This window comes from Pogonomyrmex barbatus, unplaced genomic scaffold (assembly GCF_055798465.1).
Source record: "Pogonomyrmex barbatus isolate J1 unplaced genomic scaffold, ASM5579846v1 scaffold4, whole genome shotgun sequence".
NCBI classification, from domain to species: Eukaryota; Metazoa; Arthropoda; class Insecta; order Hymenoptera; family Formicidae; genus Pogonomyrmex; species Pogonomyrmex barbatus.
In genome coordinates this window covers 11,119,999-11,142,677 of record NW_028297138.1, presented here as the reverse complement: position 1 = coordinate 11,142,677, position 22,679 = coordinate 11,119,999, and the positions used below count along the sequence as shown (strand labels likewise).

At 44.4% G+C, this 22,679-nt stretch overlaps 2 protein-coding genes across 7 annotated transcripts in view; one reads left to right on the top strand and one right to left on the bottom strand.

Annotated features, from left to right (window-relative positions):
- The window catches only part of LOC105433001 (Mediator complex subunit 20), a 78,441-nt gene that overhangs the window by 27,631 nt on the left and 28,131 nt on the right, over nucleotides 1–22,679 (top strand). The gene's annotated exons all lie outside the window — the stretch shown is intronic.
- Nucleotides 1–22,679, bottom strand: part of LOC105432999 (facilitated trehalose transporter Tret1-2 homolog) — a 62,970-nt gene that overhangs the window by 23,859 nt on the left and 16,432 nt on the right. Inside the window, exon 1 of one of the 4 annotated variants that reach the window (XM_011648054.3) lies at nucleotides 582–638. The exons of the other annotated variants lie outside the window; for them this stretch is intronic. Coding sequence (XP_011646356.1) covers nucleotides 582–623 — 42 coding nt within the window. The 5' untranslated portion in view covers nucleotides 624–638. Of the gene's footprint in view, nucleotides 1–581; nucleotides 639–22,679 lie in introns of those variants that run through there. 4 annotated transcript variants of the gene reach the window in all.

Here is a 22,679-nt window from a genome sequence, read left to right as displayed (position 1 = left end):
GTCCTGATACACTGGTCCTAACCTGGCTCTACTCGGAATGTTATTATCGGGTTTGGCCTGAACAGAAATGCCGTTCCGTTTATGTCATATTCTTATCTGTTTTGATCCGTGACGGTCGCATAATTTATCAGCCACTCAAATATATATATATATATCAAAGTGAAAAAATATTCGTTTCGAGAACTGTTTATGCGAAATGTCTAAAATGACGTCATTTATACATAAACGCGGCATACTTTCCAAAGCGGAACGTTGATCACAATCGTCTCCTTTTAATAGAACAGACAATCGAAACAAACAGCAGAGCGCGGATATTCGAGGAAACTGTGTAATCATATGACGTAAGTGCAACTGCGTTAAATTACGTACGGCCCAGAAATTTCACGGCTGACCTAGCAGCTAACCAAGGCAATCCGGCGAGGCCATTTACATTGCTGCCCCTTTAAGACCGGGCTTTACATGAAATTTTCTAATACTTTCTTGTACACGAATATGTACTTTCCATAAATATAAATATTGTTCCCATAAAAAAGTGACAGATTATTTTTGTTCGATAGACCGAGGATTTTGATCGTAGTTACCTGAAAGATCTTGTTTTTCGTTAGGGCCTTTTTCGCATCCATGTCGTCGACGAACGCATGAGTAATATCGTAAGCCGCAACAGTAAGAAGAAAGCCCCGTGTTTGTGATCTTATGTCGTGTGGAAAGAAGTCTCCTCGCGGCGACCACGTGCTTCGCACGGAGAGGTGGGAGGCCGCGGCAGAAGCACGTGCGAACTTTCCTCGCCGGCGTCCACGAAGAGGCGCACACGCGCTCCGATCTCTTTATAGTAGTTCGCAGATATCGTCGGATATAATTGCAGATCTCTTCCGGCTCGGCATGTGTGGCATTCCTTTTCATTTATCTAACTTCGCTTATCGGTCTTTTGCTGTCATAAGAACGCACTCGACAATAGACGTTCAAGTTCGTCTTGATAAAGCTTCCTATCCGTCCTTTAGTTGTACACTTGTAAATAATTGATAATCGTATCGATAATTGATAATCTTTCCGATAGGAACGGAGCAGCGACAACTCCGACGATGACGATGACGACGATGACGACGATGATGAAAACGGCGAGTCTTTACCGCGGACGAAAATAAATTCGTATATCAACCGTGACACAATTACCCGGCATTTTCTCTTTCTTCCTCTCTCCCTCTCTCTCTCTCTCTCTCTCTCTCTCTCTCTCTCTCTCTCTCTTTCTGTCTCTATGCCTTTACCGTGGGTGAGAGTCTCGATGATTTACGGTGCGCGCGCGGGCCGCAGACGGTCAATGACAGTGCGCCGCTTGCAGTGCACTCGCGGAGCTCCGGATAGACGCGGACTCGTCTTAATTAAGCGCGATTAAGCGAGACGCGCGCGTTCGCTTGACAGCCGGACGAGAACAGACGGCCGGGCGGACGAGCGAGGACCGCGGTGTGTGGACCGGCGGTGGAGGAGGCTGGGAGAGGCTGCGACCTGTCCGCTTGGTGACCATCGTAGCACTGAGCACCGAGCTCTCTTTCGACTGGCGGGTATAGGGCTTCGGAGCACAGCACGCGCTCTCTCGCTCTCTTCGTCGAACCTGTCTCGGTCCCTCCGACCCTCGCGCGCCCGTACACCGTCGCTCTTCCTTCCTCTCTCTCTCTCTCTCTCTCTCTCTCTCTCTCTCTCTCGTTATTCCCCGAATCTCTCCTCTTTTTTTCTCTCCCCCGCGTGTGTAGTGAAAGAGAGGGGAAGGAGCTGTACTGTCCCTGTGTGACGTCCACGTGTGTAATGCACGTGACGATACGCATAGCACGCATATCCCTTTCTCGCCTCATTGAAAAAGAAAAAGAACCGGTCCTGCGATATGAAACTAGCCGGCTTTCGGGCGAATTTTGCGCTTTTTCACCGACAAATGGTGAGGGACGCAGGCGAGGGACGTTGAGACGGCGCATTAAGAATCTTACAAAATTGGGAAGCAGCGCGAAAGGGTTGGGGTATAAAACTCGGATTTTTATATGGGATAAAAAATCCCTCCCCTTGGAAACATTCCAGTCATAATTTTCAATAAGATGAAAGGATGAAAAAATGTGAGGGGAAGAAACTCTCTTGTTCAAGATGAATAAATTCGAGTCTTTAATATCCCTTGAAGTCAAAGTATCTTTACGTTGCGAATTTTTACGCAGAATTGCCCGATGTCGAATTTCATATGACTGTTTACTTTGAAGTATATGCACCAGGAAGTTCAACGAACGCGGAACATGGTGTATTCGTGGCTTTCCCGCCGGGAAGACAGCGCGGATAAATAATAAAAGAATTTATATTTAGATCGCGAATAAATCCGCGCGCGGATATGCTTTAAGCGAGAAAAACAATAATTCGTATAAATGACGGCGCTTTATCGTCGGCTGGCGTCATTAAAAAACAAACGGTCACGTGTAATAACCTGTTCGCGAGTCGATTCTACACCGCCGAATTAAATACACATGACGTCAGCGCTGCGTATGATCTACGTGCGTTTCCATCAGTTATAAACTCGCGCCTTGACTCTTTTATTCGTTTCAATAAAGCGTTTGCCGATTGTGAGCATGGCGTGAGGTACACCGGAATATAAATCGACTGATTATTACACGGATCGATTAAAGTCGTACCAGAAATACGCGCGACGATTTATACGGATATCGTCTCCGCAGTGAATCATCCGAGAAAATGTGTGTACTGCGCCAGGCGGAATTATTTGGAAGCGGATGTCGAGAACGAATCGAGAACGAATACAGGAAGTAAAGAAATCGAAATTGCAAAAGAGATATTCTTATGGAGAAAGGATATTTTTCTCAATATTAAAAAAATTCCATCCAAGCAAACTTCCCAACAAAAATCACAGCTGCTCTTTCATCTAAAAAAAAAAAATGTTTGAGATTCCGTATAAAGCCAGTTGAGTTTTATTATCGATTTTCTCTCGGTGTCGTGATTAATTTACGTTGATAAGTATCGTTATAGATCGCCAGAAGATATAAATCAATCGGACGGAAGAGATTTCTGCTCGCGAAGGAACGAACGAACGAACGAACGTTTCCATTCCGATTCGTCTCGCCAGTGAGATTTTTCTGGCGAACTTTGATCTCGCCGGCCTCGCAGGCGTGATTTTATTTTCGGTGAGCCTCCAGCCGTCTGTAAAACTTCGGTTCGACCGATATTAAGGCCGTAACGGCGATTATCGGAAAAATGCGCGTGGCCATTTATACGTCGCGCGCCGCGGCGCCGTCCGTACGTGGCGTCCACGTCGCTGCGTCGGTCAAATATAAATGCAAATCGACAAATACACATACTTGCATACACATTAAGCGTCCAGGCGGCGTGCCGTTATGGATGCGGGAAGGACTCTCTTTTCGTTTCTTCGCGATCGGATTTAATACATGAGCACTTCGCGTTATCGTTAAGTACTTGACGCTCATCGCGCGGCTCGACGATACATAGTATAATTAAACATATCATTTCGTCGTGTTAACGAAGATATTGAGGAATCTTCTGGATTTTTTAAGATTTTTTTTAATCATTTTCATGATTATTTCACGATCATTTTATGCCTTTGGCTTCTCTCCTTGTCTCATCTTGTTTATGTCATCATAATTTAATGAATTTTTAAAATCAATTTTAAATGCGCAGATCGGGGATAATTCTTTTTTTTTTTTTAACTTTAATTGATTTGTAAGAGAATTCTAAAAGTGAATTCCATCGATAACGCTAGCTTCTGGTGCGTTAGTTGCATGACGATCGTCGAGAAAGAAAGAGAGAGAGAGCATTAAATCGCGTGCACTGATATGTATGCGCATCGCGCACCTCGCGCTAAATGTCTTATGTCGAAGTGGCAGACATGCGATTTCCGACGACGAAGATGTTGCTAAGAAAACAGTGCTTTGTCATCGATTATTTGATCCTAGGCTCGTTTTACATGCGTTTCTAAAACGCTTAAACAAAAACGTGGAAAATAAATATGGAACATCAATGAATATTCTTAGACCATTCAAGAGTCCTTATTTGATAAAAGAAACGCATATTTGTTGATTTCTTGCGATATAATTTCAGGAATAAACTTTGTTCCTGAAAGGATATTTTATGATTTATTTTAATATTTCCTATAAATATCTTTAAACTCGCACGTACAAGACGTAAAGAGAAACGTCTTTATCTTTATGGTTTTACAATCTTTTCTTTGAAAGGTTACATTACTTCCTTTGTATCTATTATAGGCCAAACCGAATGATATATGGTATTTTTTCATCGATCCTCGCAATAAAATTCTTCGGTACATTGTCACAAAAAATTAATTTCGATTTCTTTCGTCATATGGACGTCACGTATTTGACATGACAGCGGAATATTGTACATATTTTAAATTAAACACATATCAGACCAGTGCCTTTTTCGTTCACGATTAACATATATTTTACACTGTAATATTAACATTTATTTCGGATTTACGATTAATCCTAAATAAAAATTTGCCATATCGATGCAATAATATCTTCATAAAGCAAATGTATAATTAATGTATAAATAAAGCGAATAGGGAAAAACGTAATTTGAGCAAAATAGCTTCGTAATAATTGCGAGACGAAAATATCGCATATCTGGCTTACTCGCCGACGCATAATACGTAAAACGGCATTGCGCCCGTGATTTATTAATAGTCGTACGATGCACCGTCTACCGTAATAATGCACGCGGGCCCATATAAAATCCCGATATTCGCAGATGCGTTGTACAATTTACATTTGTAAAGTGAAATTAGCAGCGTTGCGGGTAGATACAGATTATGGGCGATAAATCAGTCTGATCGATAACCAGCTGAGAGTCACGGTTTATAATACCGGTTTACCAGTTGGTAAACCGCGTAAGAAGGAAAGAAGTAACGGAAAAAGAGTTTCTTCGTTCGTATACTTGTCATAATTGTTGTGTGTCTTAAGTACGTCGTTCGTGAAGCACAAACGTCTCAAACGTCTCCACGATGGAAATAATATGATAAGAGGTTTATTAACGTAAACTTTCGAGAACGCGTCTTAACCCATTCCGAGTTTCGAGTTGCGGAAGAGAGACCTGAGGGTAATCAGCCCGAGACGATTAAGCGCTGTCATCTTCAGAGGCGACTCTCTTCGAGGAAGTGAAAGGGCGACAAAAGTAAAAGGGTCATTCGGGGTATGGTTCTTACAGGTCCCGAAAGAACGCGCGTCCCGGAAAACCTGCGTCCCTTCCACGCGAGCGTAACCGAGAGGGACGTCCCGAAAGATAATATTTGTAGTAATAACATCTCGACGGGCTTCTTATACGCGTTTGAGGAACGAAGGCTCGAGGGCCCCATCGACGGCGCGGTGACTCTCCCGGCGACGCTTTCAGCGCCCTTAAACGCGCGACTCCTCTCGCAGTGGCCGATGTTTGATTTGATTTTGTGACTCGGAAGAAACGTGACAAGGGTCTTATCACGACCGCCGCAGCTGCTTTGCGCTCGTATCCACCGTATTCCTCACGGACTTTTTCTCTTTTCCTGGACGGAATGAAAAGGGATGAGGGAGGGAGAGTCTCCGGAGAGAGAGAGAGAGAGAGAGAGAGAGAGAGAGAGAGAGAGAGATATCCGTGATTTCAAATTCGTTCTCGATTAAACTTGTTTCGAGCCTGCGGGAGAACTCCGATGCTGCAGCCTAAGTGGATAGCGTTATATCCGCCTCGATGTGCATCTCTCGTGAACCACGAGTGCACGTGATTTATTACGTTCCCCTGTGCAGAGGAGTTAGGGAGAAACCCGTACCCGACGGGATAATTCGATCACAGTTTAGAAACGAAAACTCGATTACTAATAAAGATAACCGAAGCGCGTACCATTTTTTTCCCAATACCCGAAGATAATTGGAAAACGGTTCGCGAAACGTGGACCGCTTGATAGCTTTTCATTCGATAAAATTCTAATGAGATCGAAATTCTCGTCATTTTCGCGGTGATTGAATAAATCGCAGCGAAAAAGCGCCGCTTGTAACGGCAAGCCGTGCCGTAACTCCGTTTTAAATTGTGCCGAAAAAGGATCGTAGGGGTGAAAGGCCTCGGCTGTCCCTCTCGTTTTGGTATCCCTTCCGCGTGTAGACGTTTTCCATGTACGTGACGTTTATAAAGTGTGACTATGCAACGCGCGCCCGCTGAATATTAATTGCAGTGCGTCTCGTTCTCCCTTAAGGACCAAACTTCCAGCTCGTCGTCCCACCCGAAATTACATTCGGTCGACAAGTAACGTGCCTGTCGTTTTATCGTGAGGCAAGTTAAAATAAAATAAAAAATACAGGTGAAAACGAAAGATAGAAGAAGAAGAAGAAGAAGAAGAAGAGGATGAAGAGAGAAAGTAATAAAATGGAACCTACCGAGCGGGGCGATTTTCTCTTGCTCGAAGATCTATTTGTATTGCCGCTTCCCGAATCTTCTACGACGATCTCGATCGCTCGTGGCGACGAACTGTCTCCAGCTCGCCGAACCGAGGCTAAAAGCGAGCCTAGCCTGCCAACGAAACGAATGATCGCACGTTAAGGAAAAGTTCCTCGGGTTCTCGACTTCAAAGCCGTTCGCCGCGTCAAAGGGCGCGTGTTCGCGTAGTTACCGGCATAAGTTACAGACGTTTACTGGGGGCACGCGAGATGAAGTTGTACTATTTATTACGGGGGGATCCTGGGATACTTGCGCCCAGAACGTCGCTCCGATAGTCGCGCACCTACGTGTCCTAAATTTCCCAAGTCGGGAAAATGGATGACGACGTAACCGGTAGTGTCGTAATAACGAATCGTCGCGTTACCTCGCAAGTTACATACACAGTTGAAGATCATCGTCGGGAACGCGCACCCAGGTCTTGACACCGTTGTACTTCAAACGGAATTAAATTTTCGCGGATAGAAATCCGCGGTGTTTTATACGTCATCATCATTCTACATTGCCGCCCGCGAAGGAGAAGAGGTAACAATGGATGTTAAATTTATATACGAAGCGAAAGAGAAATTTCCGCTCCGCTAACATTTTATTACACGCAAGCCGGTAGCTTATCCTTTCTATTCACGCGCGTTTGATTATCTGTTCTCGCGAAATCGCGAAATAACCGCGATTTATCACGTCGCAGACGACAGACTTGGTCATGATGCGCTATTTAAATGACGATTTGACTTCATCGAATCGCCGTGGGGGAAACACCCCGCACGAGCGCGAGACTAACCGTGGCTATTCCGCGTCTGGCACGACAGTGTCATTTTATTTTACACCGTCTCTGTTTTTCTCTCTTTGGGCGAGTGGCTTCATTTAACGCCGACGTTTCCAGCCGGTGTAAAGAATATGTAAAATCATCGATGCTGTGCGCACACTCCCGCTGCTGTCGATATATTCTGGGCAATAAAATCGATATGGCCCTTTGTCCCAAGGAATCATCGATCAACTTCTGGCCGACAGACGCGCATTACGCCACTTTACTGCCTGTTTAAGAGCCTGCAGTTAAACATTCGAGCCCTTGACCCTCTCCCCCTCCCCCCCTCCTCCTCCCCCTCCCGGTCGACGGCGCGAATAACTGCAATTTCGCGATGCGAACGGAGGACGGTTCGTCGACCCTCCCGGATGGAAAAAAAAATTCCGTCGCCGCGCACCGGAGAGCTTTCCGTTCGATCTTTTTCACGATCGATCGCCACCAATTTTATGCTCGTTAACCAGCCCACCATGCGCGCACACGCACACGCGCGCATGTGGATGCACTTGCGTTGCACTTCGAACGTAGTTATCGGCACAAAGGCAAACTTTTCCGCTCGTTTCGTGTGGAACCGGAAGAACGGCTCGATGTATCGGTCTCTTCCGTTCGCTCATTATCGCCCACCCTTTGCCTTTCGACTACCCTCTCCCGTTCTTTCGATCTCTTCCCCCCTCCTCTCTCTCTCTCTCTCTCTCTCTCTCTCTCTCTCTCTCTCTCTCGCTAACTCGTCAGAACAAACTGGACATACTTTTTTTTCTTGATTACCACGATGTCGATTGATTACTCGAGGATAAGGTCTTTCTCTCTTTCACTTTTTCTCTTATTTTCATCGTTGCCGTCGTCGTCTCTATTGTCGTAAAAGTTTTAATTAAATCCGGCTGCCGAAGGCATATCCGCCGCGATTGTCCCGCGACGACGATCGAAAATAAACTTTCCTCTCGAAAGGCGCGCCAGGGCAAATGACACCCGTTCCGAGAGTACTTGGAATTCGCGAATTCGTCGACGGCGAAACAAAGCTACAGAATAACTCGTCCTTAATGAAAGGCGCCTATTTCAAGAAAGAGAGGACTGCTAAGGAAGGAAAGCCTTGAAAGTTTCACTCAATTACGGGATAATTAATATTTAATTTCCCCCCAAACCCCGAAGCGCCTCTGATGATAAACGTTATTAAAACACACGCTGTTGCGTACATCGAAAGTTTGCATATCAAAAGTACACCGAAAATTTAGCAGAACGGAAATCCCTGAAATGTGTATATAATATGCGTTAATAGATTTATTCGTACATACGTGTGTTATCAAAAAAATTTACACAAAGTATGTAATTTATAAAGTAATAATTTTCTCTTCTCTTCTTCCTCACTCGAGACAATTACTTTTTACATCACGTCTGCGTCGAGGCGCGACAGATGGATTATCTGCAAAGTCCTGTTACGCTGCTCATCGAAATGCTGAGAACATCCAGGCGTCGCAAGACCAAGTCGGGCCATCTCGTGCCCCGCTTTTTGTACGGACACGTCCATGTAATCTTGAGCGTGGAATGATCTGTACGAGAGGGAGACGCGCGAGACGGTGACGCCCATGTGTCAGGCATCTCTATCCGTGGCACCTCTTCACTCCTCCTCCACCTCTTCTTCCTCTTTCTCCTCCTCCTCCACCTCCACCGGCGTCGCGATGCACGCGAAAAACGGGAATCCGGTGTTCGCCTCGGATCACCAACGAGATAGACGAGATAGACCTCATCGGTGAGGGAGGAGTGAGGTTCCCTTTTTGTCCGAGTTAATCGAGACCGACATAGCGCGGCGCGAGTTTCGCGCGGCGATTTTTGTAGGGACTACGAGCGAAAACCAATTAAACGGGAACAATGAATCGCCTATGCATGTCGAGCGACGTGCATACGTGCCGTCCGGCGATCCGGCACGTATTTTCAAAAAGTGTACGTACGAAACTGATGAGCTCCTCGGCACGAATTTTTATCTATGATATTTGGAGCAGAATTGTTTTCAAGAGCGCCCACGAAATCAGTCAATAAACTCCGTCGCCGTCGAGTTATTCTGATGAAATCTCATAAATATAGAGAGACTGAAAGAGAACATTATCAATTTTGATGAGATTTCGACAATTCGAATATATCCCGAGAGAATGGATATCGTCGAATCCCAGCTGTTTGGTTAAATTGCACACGAATAAATTAATATTCTACAATCATCGTGTAACGTGCATTGTACTGCGCTTTGAATTTTTCATTGATTACGCGTAATTTGAATGTAGAATTTTATTCAGATTTAGAGCGTGAGATAATACATCGTGATATATTTGCAATTAATTCAGTATTTTAATTAATTGTAAATTATGTAGGATATTAATAAATGATAAAATCGACGTTTGTACATTCGGCGATTTATTAAAAGCCTTCGTTATTCGAAATTGAAATTTATTTGAGAAAGATTGTGAACGAATCGTGCCAATGTATTTTTTTACTCTTCATACATTTGTAAATATATTTTTAAAAATTTCAGAAAGATTTAAATGTAAAGTCTTACGCTTGACGAAGCAATTACAGAATCTCCTCTGCATATGGCACGCTGTCTTCGGGATACTCGCTGCGGTGCAGCATCCGTGTAATTTGTACATATGAAAAAAGAAGATATCACGCCCGAAACTCTTTTCGGGAGAAGACAGCGTTTCGTGTCGACGTTAACGTTTCCATTAACCCCCGCTTTAAGTCCGTGCGTGACTTTGACGAGGATCGGGCCTCTCGTCTTTTCCGTTTTTTATGCCACATTATTCGGAAACACTTGGGAGGTCGATCATAATCGCGCCTCGCATCTCCTCTCTCTCCCCCCCCCCCCTCTCTCTTTCTCTCTTCTCGCACCATTATCATGCTGTAATTTTTTCCCTTCCACTCTATGTTTCTTTTATCGTAACGATGTCACCGAAGACAAAAATTTAAAAAAATTAATTTTTTATCTGAATTACATTAATTTAAGTTTTTTTATAGCGCTGTAATTTTAATGTATGCAACCTGCATTAAGACAAGAGAGGGAAGCTCCGCGGTTCCAAAAATAATGCAACGGATGAACGACTGCGCATATTTCCGACTGAAATAGCGGACGAGGATGTAAAGTGCAGGGTTGGGTCGCGAAAAGCAGAGAGAGAGAGAGAGAGAGAGAGAGAGAGAGAGAGAGAGAGAGAGAGAGAGAGAGAGGGGGGGGGGAGAGATGAAGGAGCGGGGAAGAGGAAAAAGAACGGGGACGCACATCCGAACTTTTACGCGATATTTTCGTGCCGTGCCTATCGCCCGTGTCCGGCTGTTAATGTTGTAGAAGAGCCCATTGTCAGACGTACGCACAATAATTGGTTACAACGGCAATGCGGGAAAGCAGACTCGTTCAACTACGGGGGTCCGGGCCATCGTAGCAATTATGCTAAATGCCGCCAATTAAGTCAGCGATTCTCCGCGAAGTTCCTTTTGTTCCGCACGTTAAGCGCGCCACTTTCTCGATGGCCGCTAAACGATGGTCGCGCTTATATATAACGCGTTTATTAAACGCGCTCGATAAATATTCAGCGAACGTAACGTAAATTTCGGAGCCGGAGAATCGCTCGCGCGAGTTCGCGCGTTTATTTCCGCTGATCCGATCTGCATCCCCGATGAATCTCATCGCGGTTAGGTCAAATCGTGAATGCAACGCTGGACGCCTGCGTGACACATTTAACTCGCCGATAAGTAGGTGGATCGAGTATATAATCGCCGATATAATCGTATTCCCACGTAATCGGCAGTCTTCTTGATTTGCATGACAGTCGAACGAATCATGCATCTATGAATGTCTAAGTATTTAAAGGTAATCTCTCTCTTCGGATATTACAGCTAACGGGACGTTACGCGATAATGGAATTTTTATTAGCCAGAAAATATTTTTAGAATTTTTAGAATAATCCGTGTGTACACGTGTGTTCTTGTGGATTGTATTTAACGCATGTAAGAACACCCGAATTTTCCGCGAAAACCACTTTCGCTAATGAGAACCGCTTTTAAGTAATCGATATTTAAGAGAGAAAAGAGCACGCGTAGTTCAAGAGTGTTTATTTCTCACGTTTAATTATTATTGTGTCAAACTCGTGCCAAGAACGAGTGCGAGGGCTTGCAGGAATCTCCGCTGTGAATTTCGGAAAAAGAAGCTTCTCCGGCGCATCTGTCCAATGTCAAGCGCGAAATAAAAGTGTCATTACGCAAGGGACGCAGGCGTATTTGTTTCGAAAAGGGATAACTCTTTTTTCTGAACATATTAGATTAGATTAGAAGCCGAGCGTGTGTGAACATTTGAAGGTCACATTTTGTTGAAAAAGAAAAGAGGTCCGGCGCTTTGTTCTTTCCAGACGCGGCGCCCGCAATAATCCGAGACTGGACCACCCTGTCTGCCCGCCTGTTTGCCTGTCCGTCCGCCTGTTTCGCTGCATTCTTCTTTTGTCGATTTCCTGTCTTGCCGAGCCGAAACAAGAAAATTATCCACACGCGTTGACAGAAACCGCACGCGGTAGCTTGAGTTTACTCGTGTCGTCATCGTAGTTTCTCAGCCCTCCCTCCCTGTCTTTTCAACTTTCAATTATTTTGCAACGTATAACAGTTACAAAAAAATCTTATTGATCGTAAACATAAATTTAAACATTTATTTTCCATGTAAATGTATATTAATGAGATGCATTTGTATATCGAGTAATCATTTTACATCTTTGCATCTGCATCTTTTATTTTCGCTAAATCATCTTCTGTTATGTGTTTTATAAAAGATCTCTGAAAAGATATTCGGTTTTAATCTAACTTAACGCCGAACTCCTTGAATATATCGTGCGACAATCGGCAACACCTCGAGTAAGAAAGTGGACCAAGATATAAGGCGCTTAAGGAAATCCAAGAAATCTCATTCAAGACCTTTGACTTCGTCTTTGTTGTGTCATAGTGATACGCATATCTCGGTTGAAAATATGCTTTCCTTTCTCCGTTCTTTCCCCCCCCTCCCTTCTTTCTCTCTTTTTCTACTTCTCTTTTTCTCTTTCCTCCTCTCTTTTTCTTTCTTTCTCTTGCATGTTCATGTATATATATATATTCTTTCGTTTTGAATTATGCGCCCTTATCTGGAGGGTCGAAATAAGCTCGCGCCAGTTTTCCGTTGAATTTATTAGCTCTTAGGTTCTTGCAAGAAGATAGTTAAATAAATATCAAAAATATCTCGAAACATACGGGCACTAAATCTGTCATTTCGGTGCCACTCCGAAGGAGTTTAGGAAAAACACGGGTGGACCCCCGAAGAAAAAGAAATCTGTTTCCAGAGTGTTTCCAGATCACATCTCTGACGCGTGCCTCCGCATTATATACCGCGATATCTGCTAGATTGCAAAATTTGCAAAATTTTTCATTAGGTTAAGTACAGCTTCGTCATCGAAATAAGCGAGGCAGCCCACGATCGATTCGACCGACTTCCGCGTCTCTGTCACTGCAGAAGTGCATGTTTTTATTCGAATTCATACGAGAATTGCATTGTCAGGGAATATACGTGATAATAATTAATATTACATTTATCTCCACGTTACGTTAATTCCATAAACAATGTGTGTAATTTAACGCGCAATATAACAACAATCGTTTCGTAAAAATTTTAAGTAAAAAAAGCATAATCATAAACATTTGAAAAAAAACGTAAACATAAATGTAAATATTTCATTTGCACATTAGATAAGAGAGATAGAATCGCTCGTGCCGCTTTACATAATCTCGTCTAATCTCGTGATACGCGTGGCATTAATATCAAGTTCAATAAAACATCACGGAGCGAAGGGAACAGGTTCCTCCCTTTCTCGAGTCCGCAGCGGTCCGATTCCCAAATCCCCTAAATGGACCGGTGTTCAATCATACCGCGCCGTGGGCGGTGGGATGCACATCCGAGAGTAGCGAGAGCGAGAGTGAGGGAGAGCGAGAGCGAAAGCCAGCTTTCACGAAAAAGGTCCGACGATTCTAATTGCCGTTATATTCCGTAGAGCTCATCCTCCGCTCACCCTCCGGGGCGGTTTCGTGTGAAAATAAGAAACCGACGTCCGGCCGTAAAGCGCCTATTTGGACAAATTGATCAATCGAGACGGAGCTTAGAGCCCCCTTTGTCTACCCGCGCGTGTCGCAATTATCGCATTAGCTTGATATTTATGATCGGACTTTAAATGCCCGAGGTTACAAATTGTACTTGGCTTCTTTTTCTTTTTGAGAAGGAAGGAAGATTTCTGTAGCTGAATTTGCCCTTTTTCTTATTATCTTTCTATGCTTTCTATGCACAACTCGCCCCGGTTTTCCATTTGCGCGTTCGTAGCTTTTCGAAAATGTGTTATCTCAGGGATTATGGTTTCCACTTCGACCGTATATACGACGCTCCAATTCCCGACACTGACGTGTAACGTAGATAATTAACCTAACTGCATTTGGAAGTGCAGACGCAGATCCAATCAAGTAGATGCAAACAGCTTAGCGTAACCGAGACCGATGGCGCGCTCCATGCCTTCCATACCTCTCTCGCGCGGCGTAGTAACTTAACGGTAAATACTATGGGAAATCCCTTAAAACGTTCTACTGGTTAGCGAGCAACCGAGTCTACGTTCGCATTGAGCAGAAACTAAAACCATCTCGCCAATGTTCGCCCCGATGCAATCACGAAAGATCGGTTCGCCAAGCTCGGCGGGAGATTGCCGTCGCAACTTGAGGGAAATTCACTTAAATGTTAGCGCCGCCACCCTTGCGAAAACCACAAGGGTGAAAAAGAAGTGATCAGAGTGTTAACGCAATGTTAACGGAAATAATACCAACGCGTTTTTTACTGGAATAAAATAACGTGCAAATCTAGCAAAAATTATTTCATCAAATAATAATAATTAACTTTTTTAACATATTTTCTTCTTATCTATGTAGTTTAATAGTAATTAAAATTGTCAAGATAGACAAAATGTTTGTTGTAAACACTTTTTTGTATGTAAAACATACTCATTACATTGGAAAAGTGGCAGCGCTGTACGGCGTTAGGCCTCGCTCGATTCCGGTCATCCGAGCGTGTTTTTTTATTTGAGTTATTAGAGTGATATGGGGAGAAATGAATACCAGCGAGAGGGCGAAGAGGCACGAGGAGATTCACAGGGAATATTTAGCGGTGCGGCCTGTTTCCTGTTTGGCCACAAAGCTCTCGGTCTGGCTCGCAACCCGCTATTACAGATGGATAACGTACGCGTCTGCTTCGGTATGCACGCTGGCACTGTTATATGCATATGCGCGCACACAGGGCGATTATAGCCGCAAGCTATGGCACATTAAAGGAAGTAAGCGAGCTTTGATCTCGGCTGGACAGCATTATAGCAGCCGCGCCGCTAATTATTTCCGAGTTTCGATTGTCCGAGTTTCGATTGTCGCAGAATCAAAAACGACTCAGTTATCGATCTCTTTCAAATACCGAAACTGAATGACCGAAAAACCGTATACATGCGCATCGTATAGATGCGTTTTTTTTTTTTGTACAATGATAGAAATTTTTTTTTTTTTTTTTTTTTTTTTGGAATGTTAGAACAAAGTCTGATTACAATTCAGCACACGCTGCGCTCGATGAAAGGAATCTAATTCTCTAATTTCATCCAAACGTTGCGAATCCTCTTCGATTCGTCTGTTGTCATGTGCTGGCTTAATCACGATTTCGTGTTTCGTTTTGCGACTACTGACGACAAGTGACAGGCATGTTTCGACGGGATCGCGACATTTTTCAAACAAGACAGGCCCGGACAGGCCAGCGAGTCCCCTTTGATTAGCTCGAATGGGGAACGTGTCGGAATTTCTCAGTGTATTGTTCGTGACTTGGTACTTTGCCAGTTTCGAGCTTTCGCCACAGTAGGAAACGCCACTTCCTCACCCCTGGTATAAGCGGCTTTTATTAATGAGCTATCCGTTTTTCGCAAGTGATTTACGATTTCTAATGTTTCCGATATCCACCGCCGCTCGACTCCTCGTGAGGATATGCTCACAGGTTTTCATAAAGGACATCAAGGATCATGAAACATCGTCAAAATGATTAATATCGCAAAGCGATTTTTTAGATAATTTACGTTTACATAATTAATATTTTTCCATAATTGAATCATAAATATATTAAATAAATGAAACGATTCATTTCTTGATAAATAATTATGACTTCAGATCTTTATATGTCTAAATTTCTATATATTTAGATTTTGGGCTGAGATTTTTTTAACAAAATTTCCTTCGAAAGCCTGAATTTATGGGGCTGCGTCGAAGGCGCGCGCGTTTTGATTTAGTTGTTGAAACGAATCGCACACTTTTCGCGTGGCTCGCGGCGACAGGCAAAAATATTTTCGTCCATGACGGAATAAATTGAGTGAAGTAGCGCCGAGCGTGCATTTTCGAAGATGGAAAATCGAGAACCACGCTCAAATGAATTAACGCCGTGGGCGAAGGCAGAGGCGCGTAATGATCGACCGCGCTGGCATTTATTGGCGATGCGTGCGAGGTGGTTTCCTATGAAACACGCTTCGTGAAAAGAAGAGAAGATTTTTCTTTCCGACGATCAATTGCTTACGGTGACGACTGACTTATTGCTAATCCTTAATTGCCTTATTATTTTCGACGAATTAATTGCTGTCCTCGAGAAATCCTTGAATTAAATACCCACGCATGATTTCTCACGCCTATAAAAGACCGAAGTCGCGACGTTGAAATATTATTCTCCTTTTCCTTTCACTCGGAGAGAAACTATTTTGCTAAAAATATATAAAATATTAAGTATTGTCACGGACTAATTGCTCTGGAGCGCGAAGATATCTGAAGCGTGGATAGAAAAACGTAATTTTACTTTCGGATGAGGCAGGAAGGAAAAAAAAGAAACAGCGAAAGTGGAATGAGAAATGCGCGACGGATAGGGAAGAGAAGTTGCACCGAGCACTTCGTTTGGTATGTAGCCTTTCTGGGTTAAACGCGACTCGTGCGTTCGCTGCGAAAGACGGAAGGAGAGACGAAGAAGAGATACAAATGCGCTCGCCGACAAAAAAATGCGGAGTGGGCGAGGTCGTGGCAAAAACCGATAATTAATTCGGTCACATCGCGGTTCTACTCGACAGTTTCTTCTTTTATTTTAGTCGTCCCTCTTTATCCGTTCCCTCCTTTGTCCATTCTCTTCTTCTCGTCCTTTCATCTTCGCTCTCATCAATCTCCCTCGTGACCGGTTCAATCGTCACGCTCTGACTTTTTTTTTCACAAAAAAAAAAATCGATTACGTTGTATTGAAATAGAAGAGAGATTGCAGTTCTCGATAAAATTACAGGATGCGCTTGATAAATACGACCATTTAAAAAATGCGGCGAAATAACGACGTGGGCGACAAAAAAAACAAATGATTTTTTTTGCGACAATAAAAAGAAGAATAAAACTTTCCGGGTTTTTATATATTTTTTATCTTCACAGAAATTTTATTTATTTTAACATTTATTATTTTATAATTCATTTATAGCAAATCGACAAGAGAATATTTAACGCAGAGGGACCAAAAAATATTGTGCATTGCGTATTTTTCGTAATTCAGAAAGCGATATTCAGTTGTAGATCGATGAAACGTATATTGCAGAAGCAATCTCGCTTTTTGTGTACACTATTGAGATTAAATTAAAAATTACACTGATCGCCGCCACCGCTTGTTCCACGTGATAAAGTACCCTTCGCGTTTCCGGTCACCCTTCACCGATGACTCCATTCTGATCCTCCGTCCTGATTTCGCTTTAGAAGCGCCCCTTTTCGAGTAGAAATGTTCCAGCCCCTCTCTGCAAAATATCAGCCGCTGCGAAAGAAGTCTTCGTCGGGAATAATCTCGTTATGCGACGGTAAAATCAATCAGCGAAGGAATAAATCGCATCATTGTGTTTCAAAATAAATCTAATAACGCATCCATTCGCAACGATCAGTAGCAGAGGAAGCATAACGGAAAATACAACGTACACACTTTCTATTTCTCTTCTAGATATTTCTCCATTTTATTATATCTGACAGCCTTAAACGCGGGATACGTATTAATGAGGTTAAAGTAATTATCGCGGAGAGAAACCGGCGTACATTAAAATGTTGATACCGCTCGCCTGTCGAACGAACCTAACAGCATTCTCGCCGACTAATAATAACGCCGACGCGTTCATCCCAGCTTCCGAGCCTGCGAATCGCCATTCTAACGCGTGCCGTTCGAGTAATTTGACCATTCACGTACCCGCCACTTTGTGCATTTAGCGTGACAGTACAGAATGGCACGTATACACGCGCGCGAGCCACCGACTCGATTTATCTCTCTACACACAGACAGGCGCAATTTATTTTCTCCAACAGGCGGAAATTAAAATCGATCATTGGCTCGCCCGTATCTCGGCCGAGATCCTCGTCGTCGTCCTCCTCCTTGCCTCCTTTCGTCGCTCGAGTGTCTCGAGATTGCTCGGCCGATGAGACCCACCTAAATAAATAATGACGGCCAAATTCAATCGGCAGGTTATTCGGGTCACTTAATATCCCCGCCGTCGATCGATCGGTCCACACCGTTTTACAACCGGAAGCTCAATGAAATTGTACGGCAACCGCTCTTCAGCCGCCACGTCCTCGAACATCTCCTAAACCGCGTTACAGACGTCTTTATACATCGCTCGTATCTGTGACAATTTATCGCCGTGTTCGTTGTACTCGCCCTTTGAACGTGCGCCCTGAAAAGTGCGCCCTGAAAAGTGAGAAATAACGTAATTGTAAAGCTCGGAGGGCGAGCTTTACAAGAAATATCGACCTTTCCGCGTTTTTTTCCGAAAGCGCAGATCGAGATATCTCGGGTTGAACTCGCATTTCTTCGTCCGCACATTTAATTTCCTTCCGGAAACAAGCTCGCGACGCTGGCGAGATGGTGGCGCACGTTGCGACGTGAAAAAGTGTATTACGGAACACATTGTAACAATGTGCTTGTAACGTTGCCCGTTTCTCGAGCTCGGTGTCGAGCGATCGACGGCCCCAGCGGGGGCATCGCGTCCCATTTTTCGCCGTTGACTTTAATTTCTCCCCGGCGCGGAACGGCGGAAAACAGTCCGTTGCGCAATGCGTCGCTCGTTCGCAGGAAAACGGCGAATCGTTCCATTCAAAATGCAAAATAGGAACACGGCGTGTCGCCTGGTGTGTGTGTGTGTGTGTGTGTGTGTGTGTGTGTGTGTGTGTGTGTGTGTGTGTGTATAGTGTATATAGATTCGACAGTTCTGTGGATTCTGGAGCGAATTCGATTTCTGTTGCAATTTAACAGGCGGAACGAGAACGTCATTGTATACGCTTTCGGTAAAACGAGCGTTATATCTATAGCACTCTCGTCGCAAAATAGAGTGCTAGAAAAGTACTAGAATGGAAAATTGGAAAAAAAAATTGACTGCCTTTTCCATATTGAGCAACATCTTGCAACGAGACACGCAAAAATATTAATCGGCGTATAATGCATACGGTTTATCCGAGACGATTAAGCAATTCTTCTCGGATGGGTTATATATAATAATATAATAAGTGGTTTATATTAGTAGTGTATTTGATTACCTCGTACGATTGCTAGCTCGAGGCGCACGGTAATATCGTCTTACCACCTGCCCGACGCCGTAGTTGGATTCTAGTAAAGTACAAGTAACTCAGTTTTACGACTGTATCTCTCCGTCCCCCGCGGAGAAACGTCTCGTTACCGCACAATGAAGATCTGCGGAAGAGTTATTTCTATACGCCGGCATTCACGTTACAATGCTTGTTCCCGGCGTGTGCATTAATGTCGCAACAATACGGATCGTCGATCGTATCGCGGAAAGGCATTAGCCATTTACTTGTCAGAGCCCACATCCGGGTTGTCAGTATTTATAATAGCAGATTTTTCGACGGCAACCGTATGATCACGTATGAAATCGACGTGCACGTACGTTTGAGAGACGAGAGACGCCGAGGAAACACGGTACGAAATCGACATGGAAAAAGCGGAACGTAACTCCGGCGTTATTCCCCTGGAATGACAACCGACCGTACCTCCGGTACGCAAGTTTATTTCGACGAGTCAAAATTTTTCCTCCACCTTCAACCTCAACTAGGATTTTTACGTTCGTTCCGATATTTTGAAACAGTCAGATCGACCTCTTTCGATATTACCTAATACCTAAAATTTCTATTTAAAATTACAAAATTTTATCGAAAACTCTTTCGAATTTTAAAGTTAAAAATTTACTTTAGCTTATTTTAGATTAGCAGAATTCAATTTGTTTAAAATAAATCTCTATCGTAATCCCTTAGAAATCTAAATCTCAAAATTGTGGTCAAAAGTAGGGGCAAAATTTTGACTCGGGCAAAGAGCTCGAATTTGCGATGCCGTCATTTTGCCGTCGGCAAATCCACATCTTACGGTGCAAACAGTCGAGATAGAGTTTGAAAGGAGCACGCACGTTGAGGATCATTGAACGGGCTCAATGGGGATATGTTTAAGGCCTGGACGTCGTCGGGCTTTCTCGGAGAGGGAAAATCGTTTCATAAATCACGTCTCGGCTTTACGCGCGCGTGCTGGACGCAAAACCCTCCCGCGAGCCTCCTTACTTTACAGCCGGTATGACCGCATCTCCATGCATCCGCAACGCATTCAACGAGGCATCATCGCACCGCCCTCGCAACCCGATCTCCTCGCGGAACTTTTTCGAGGGGTCTTATTCTAAGCTCTCCTCGAATAAGGAGACGATAACAATCCGCCTCGGGGAGTCCGCCCTCTTCTATTTTATGCGCGGTCTGCGCACGGATGCGACTTTCACAGAATATTGTCGGAGGAATATTCTCGACATCTTTGTTGTCATAAGGATGAATATAACAAACGAACCTAACGGATGTTTTTGAGAAGTAGCTTAAATGCCACATTATTATTATTTCTTTAACAAGTCCTCTATTGTGCGTTATAACAAATGAAGAATAAATCAGACGTAAATCGAGGCAAATTGAACGTAAATTTTCTCCGTCTTGAACAAATTGTTTCGTTAGATGTATTATTATCATTATTGTAAAATACAATTTTCTCGAGTCGACTTCGCTCTTCTCTCCCTTCTATCAAAGTACAGTAACTAGCACTCATGAGCCGCGATAATCTGGACATTGTCTAGATTTAATTGGACCAGAAACGATCCCGGGAACTTCCTCGTTCTCGCGTCGTTGCGAAAACGATAACAAGTGGCTGGGTGAGTGCCGGCGACGTTCCGAGCTTTAATCCGGTTAATCCCCCGGAGGGGAAAGTTTGATTAAGTCCGCAGAATGGCTCGGCGTGTATAATTTACAAGAGACTTCCGGTTTCCCTCGGTGCACTCGGTGCATTCTCCCAGATTACGACTCAGCGAGGAGTTCCTTCCGAATCTGAAAGTTGCCACCGCCAGGTCTTCAGTTCGTTTCCACGAGGCTGCTGCCTGAGAGAAAAATATGAGGATGCGAATGCTGCGAAATGCAAGGTCGCATAATTCCGCGGATATTCAGCCTTCTCCCCCCCCCCTCCCTCTCCCAGCCCCGTCGTTTAGCCCAGTTGTGTCGGCTGCAATCTCGTCTCGAGAGTCGAATCGAGTTAGCCTGAAAACCGATACGTTTTTCCCGAGGAAAGGATCCGAGATTTTCCCCGGGCTTTTCTTCCGCGCTTCAGCGACGCGACGTCGATTATTATTGATTGTCATCGGGGCCGCGCTTTCGCCGTCTCACCCCGCTATCGGATCGCGTCCGACGATGATGGAGTTTAGCGAGCGAACGGCGAGAAAACGTCTCTCGCCTCACGCGTTTACTCGCGCCTATTTATTCGACTTCTCGATTAGGAAATGACGGACGCGCCGCGGCCTCGCTTTCTCCCTTTATCTCGCACGTACCGGCTATTAATCTTAATTAGAAGCGCTATCGCTCCTTTTTTCGATACAAAACGTTTTCGATAAGACCTGCATTTTATATCTCGCCGCGGAGATGAGAAAGGCTTTCTTCTCGCTGCGAGGTCGCTCGCGTCCGCATTTTCCCCTCTTAATTCGCGGCGCATCCAAATTTCCTCTTACCTTTATGAAACTTGCTCATAGGCATAAGTGTAAACTGCACGCATCACATCCACGCCAACGTGGACCCGACGGGAGAGAGAGGGGCCGTCTCTTCTCTGCTCCGCCGGCGCATTCACTCTTTGTCCTTAATCCTGCGCGCCGGAGGGACAAACGTCCCTTTAATGCCACGTCCGAGGGAATTATTTCGGTTTCCCTTCAGATTTTCGAGTAAACGCTCGTGGGCGAGTTTCCGTAGTAAACGCTCCGTTTATATAAGCCGCGTTAATTTGACGATATCCCGACCGGCTGTCGAAAACGAATCGACGGGATTATCGCCACGTCCTTCGTGTGTTCCGATTATTTCCGCGCGTTCCGGCACTTCTTTTATTGCAGGAACCCGCTCCTGTTACATTACTCCATTCTGGCCGGGAGCCAATCGTTCCTGGCGATATTTTACAAACGGCCCAGGCGTACACAATCCACGGGCGAAATTATGACGCTAATTAAACGGGTCGGTTTACGACGCGATGACTCGCGCCAAGAATTCCCCGCTCCGCGCTTTATACTCGGGAAAGATCAGCCGGCACGCGTTTCCCCCGGATGCGGGTTACACTTTTAACAATCACTGCGTCAACTCGACGGGCTCCTCTTACGTCCCCTTAACAACGACGATAAAAACCGTGCCATTCCTCTACGTGAGCTTCGCGCCCCGCTACGGCCATTCCGTCATACGAGCGAGCGTTCCACCTCTCGCTCTCCTGGACGTTGATAAATAAGTTCGAAAAACAAGTTTTTAGTCTTTCTTCGCGAACGAGAAGAGTCTTCGATCTTACTCGAGGTGCGCTACATCCCGCGCCGTTTCCGCTCGCATTTCTTTCCGCTGGCTGACTCTTCGTTTTCGTATCTATTCGAAAATTTATTCGACGACATTTATCTGTTACGGATCGATCCGTTCATCCACGAGTCGTGTACTTTAAACGTTTCATATGTCCCGTACTTAACTATATTTCAGTTATTTTTAATGTTCCAAGCGCGTTGAGCATAAAAGTGCAGAACTATTGCGTAACTGCGATCTCGGCGAGCAAGTCGACTCGCGCGATGAGTATTTGCGATTGCTTGAGCGACGACATGGCAGTTACGTAGAAGACACGTAATCTTGAACTTTGGCGTAATGACGTTAAATTTTATGAGACACGAAGTCCTATAATCCCAGTGCCACCTTTAGAACCGTAATATGCATAAACGGATTGTCCCACAAACTTGTACGGGTTAAGTTTACCGCAACGACGACTGATTCGAGATCG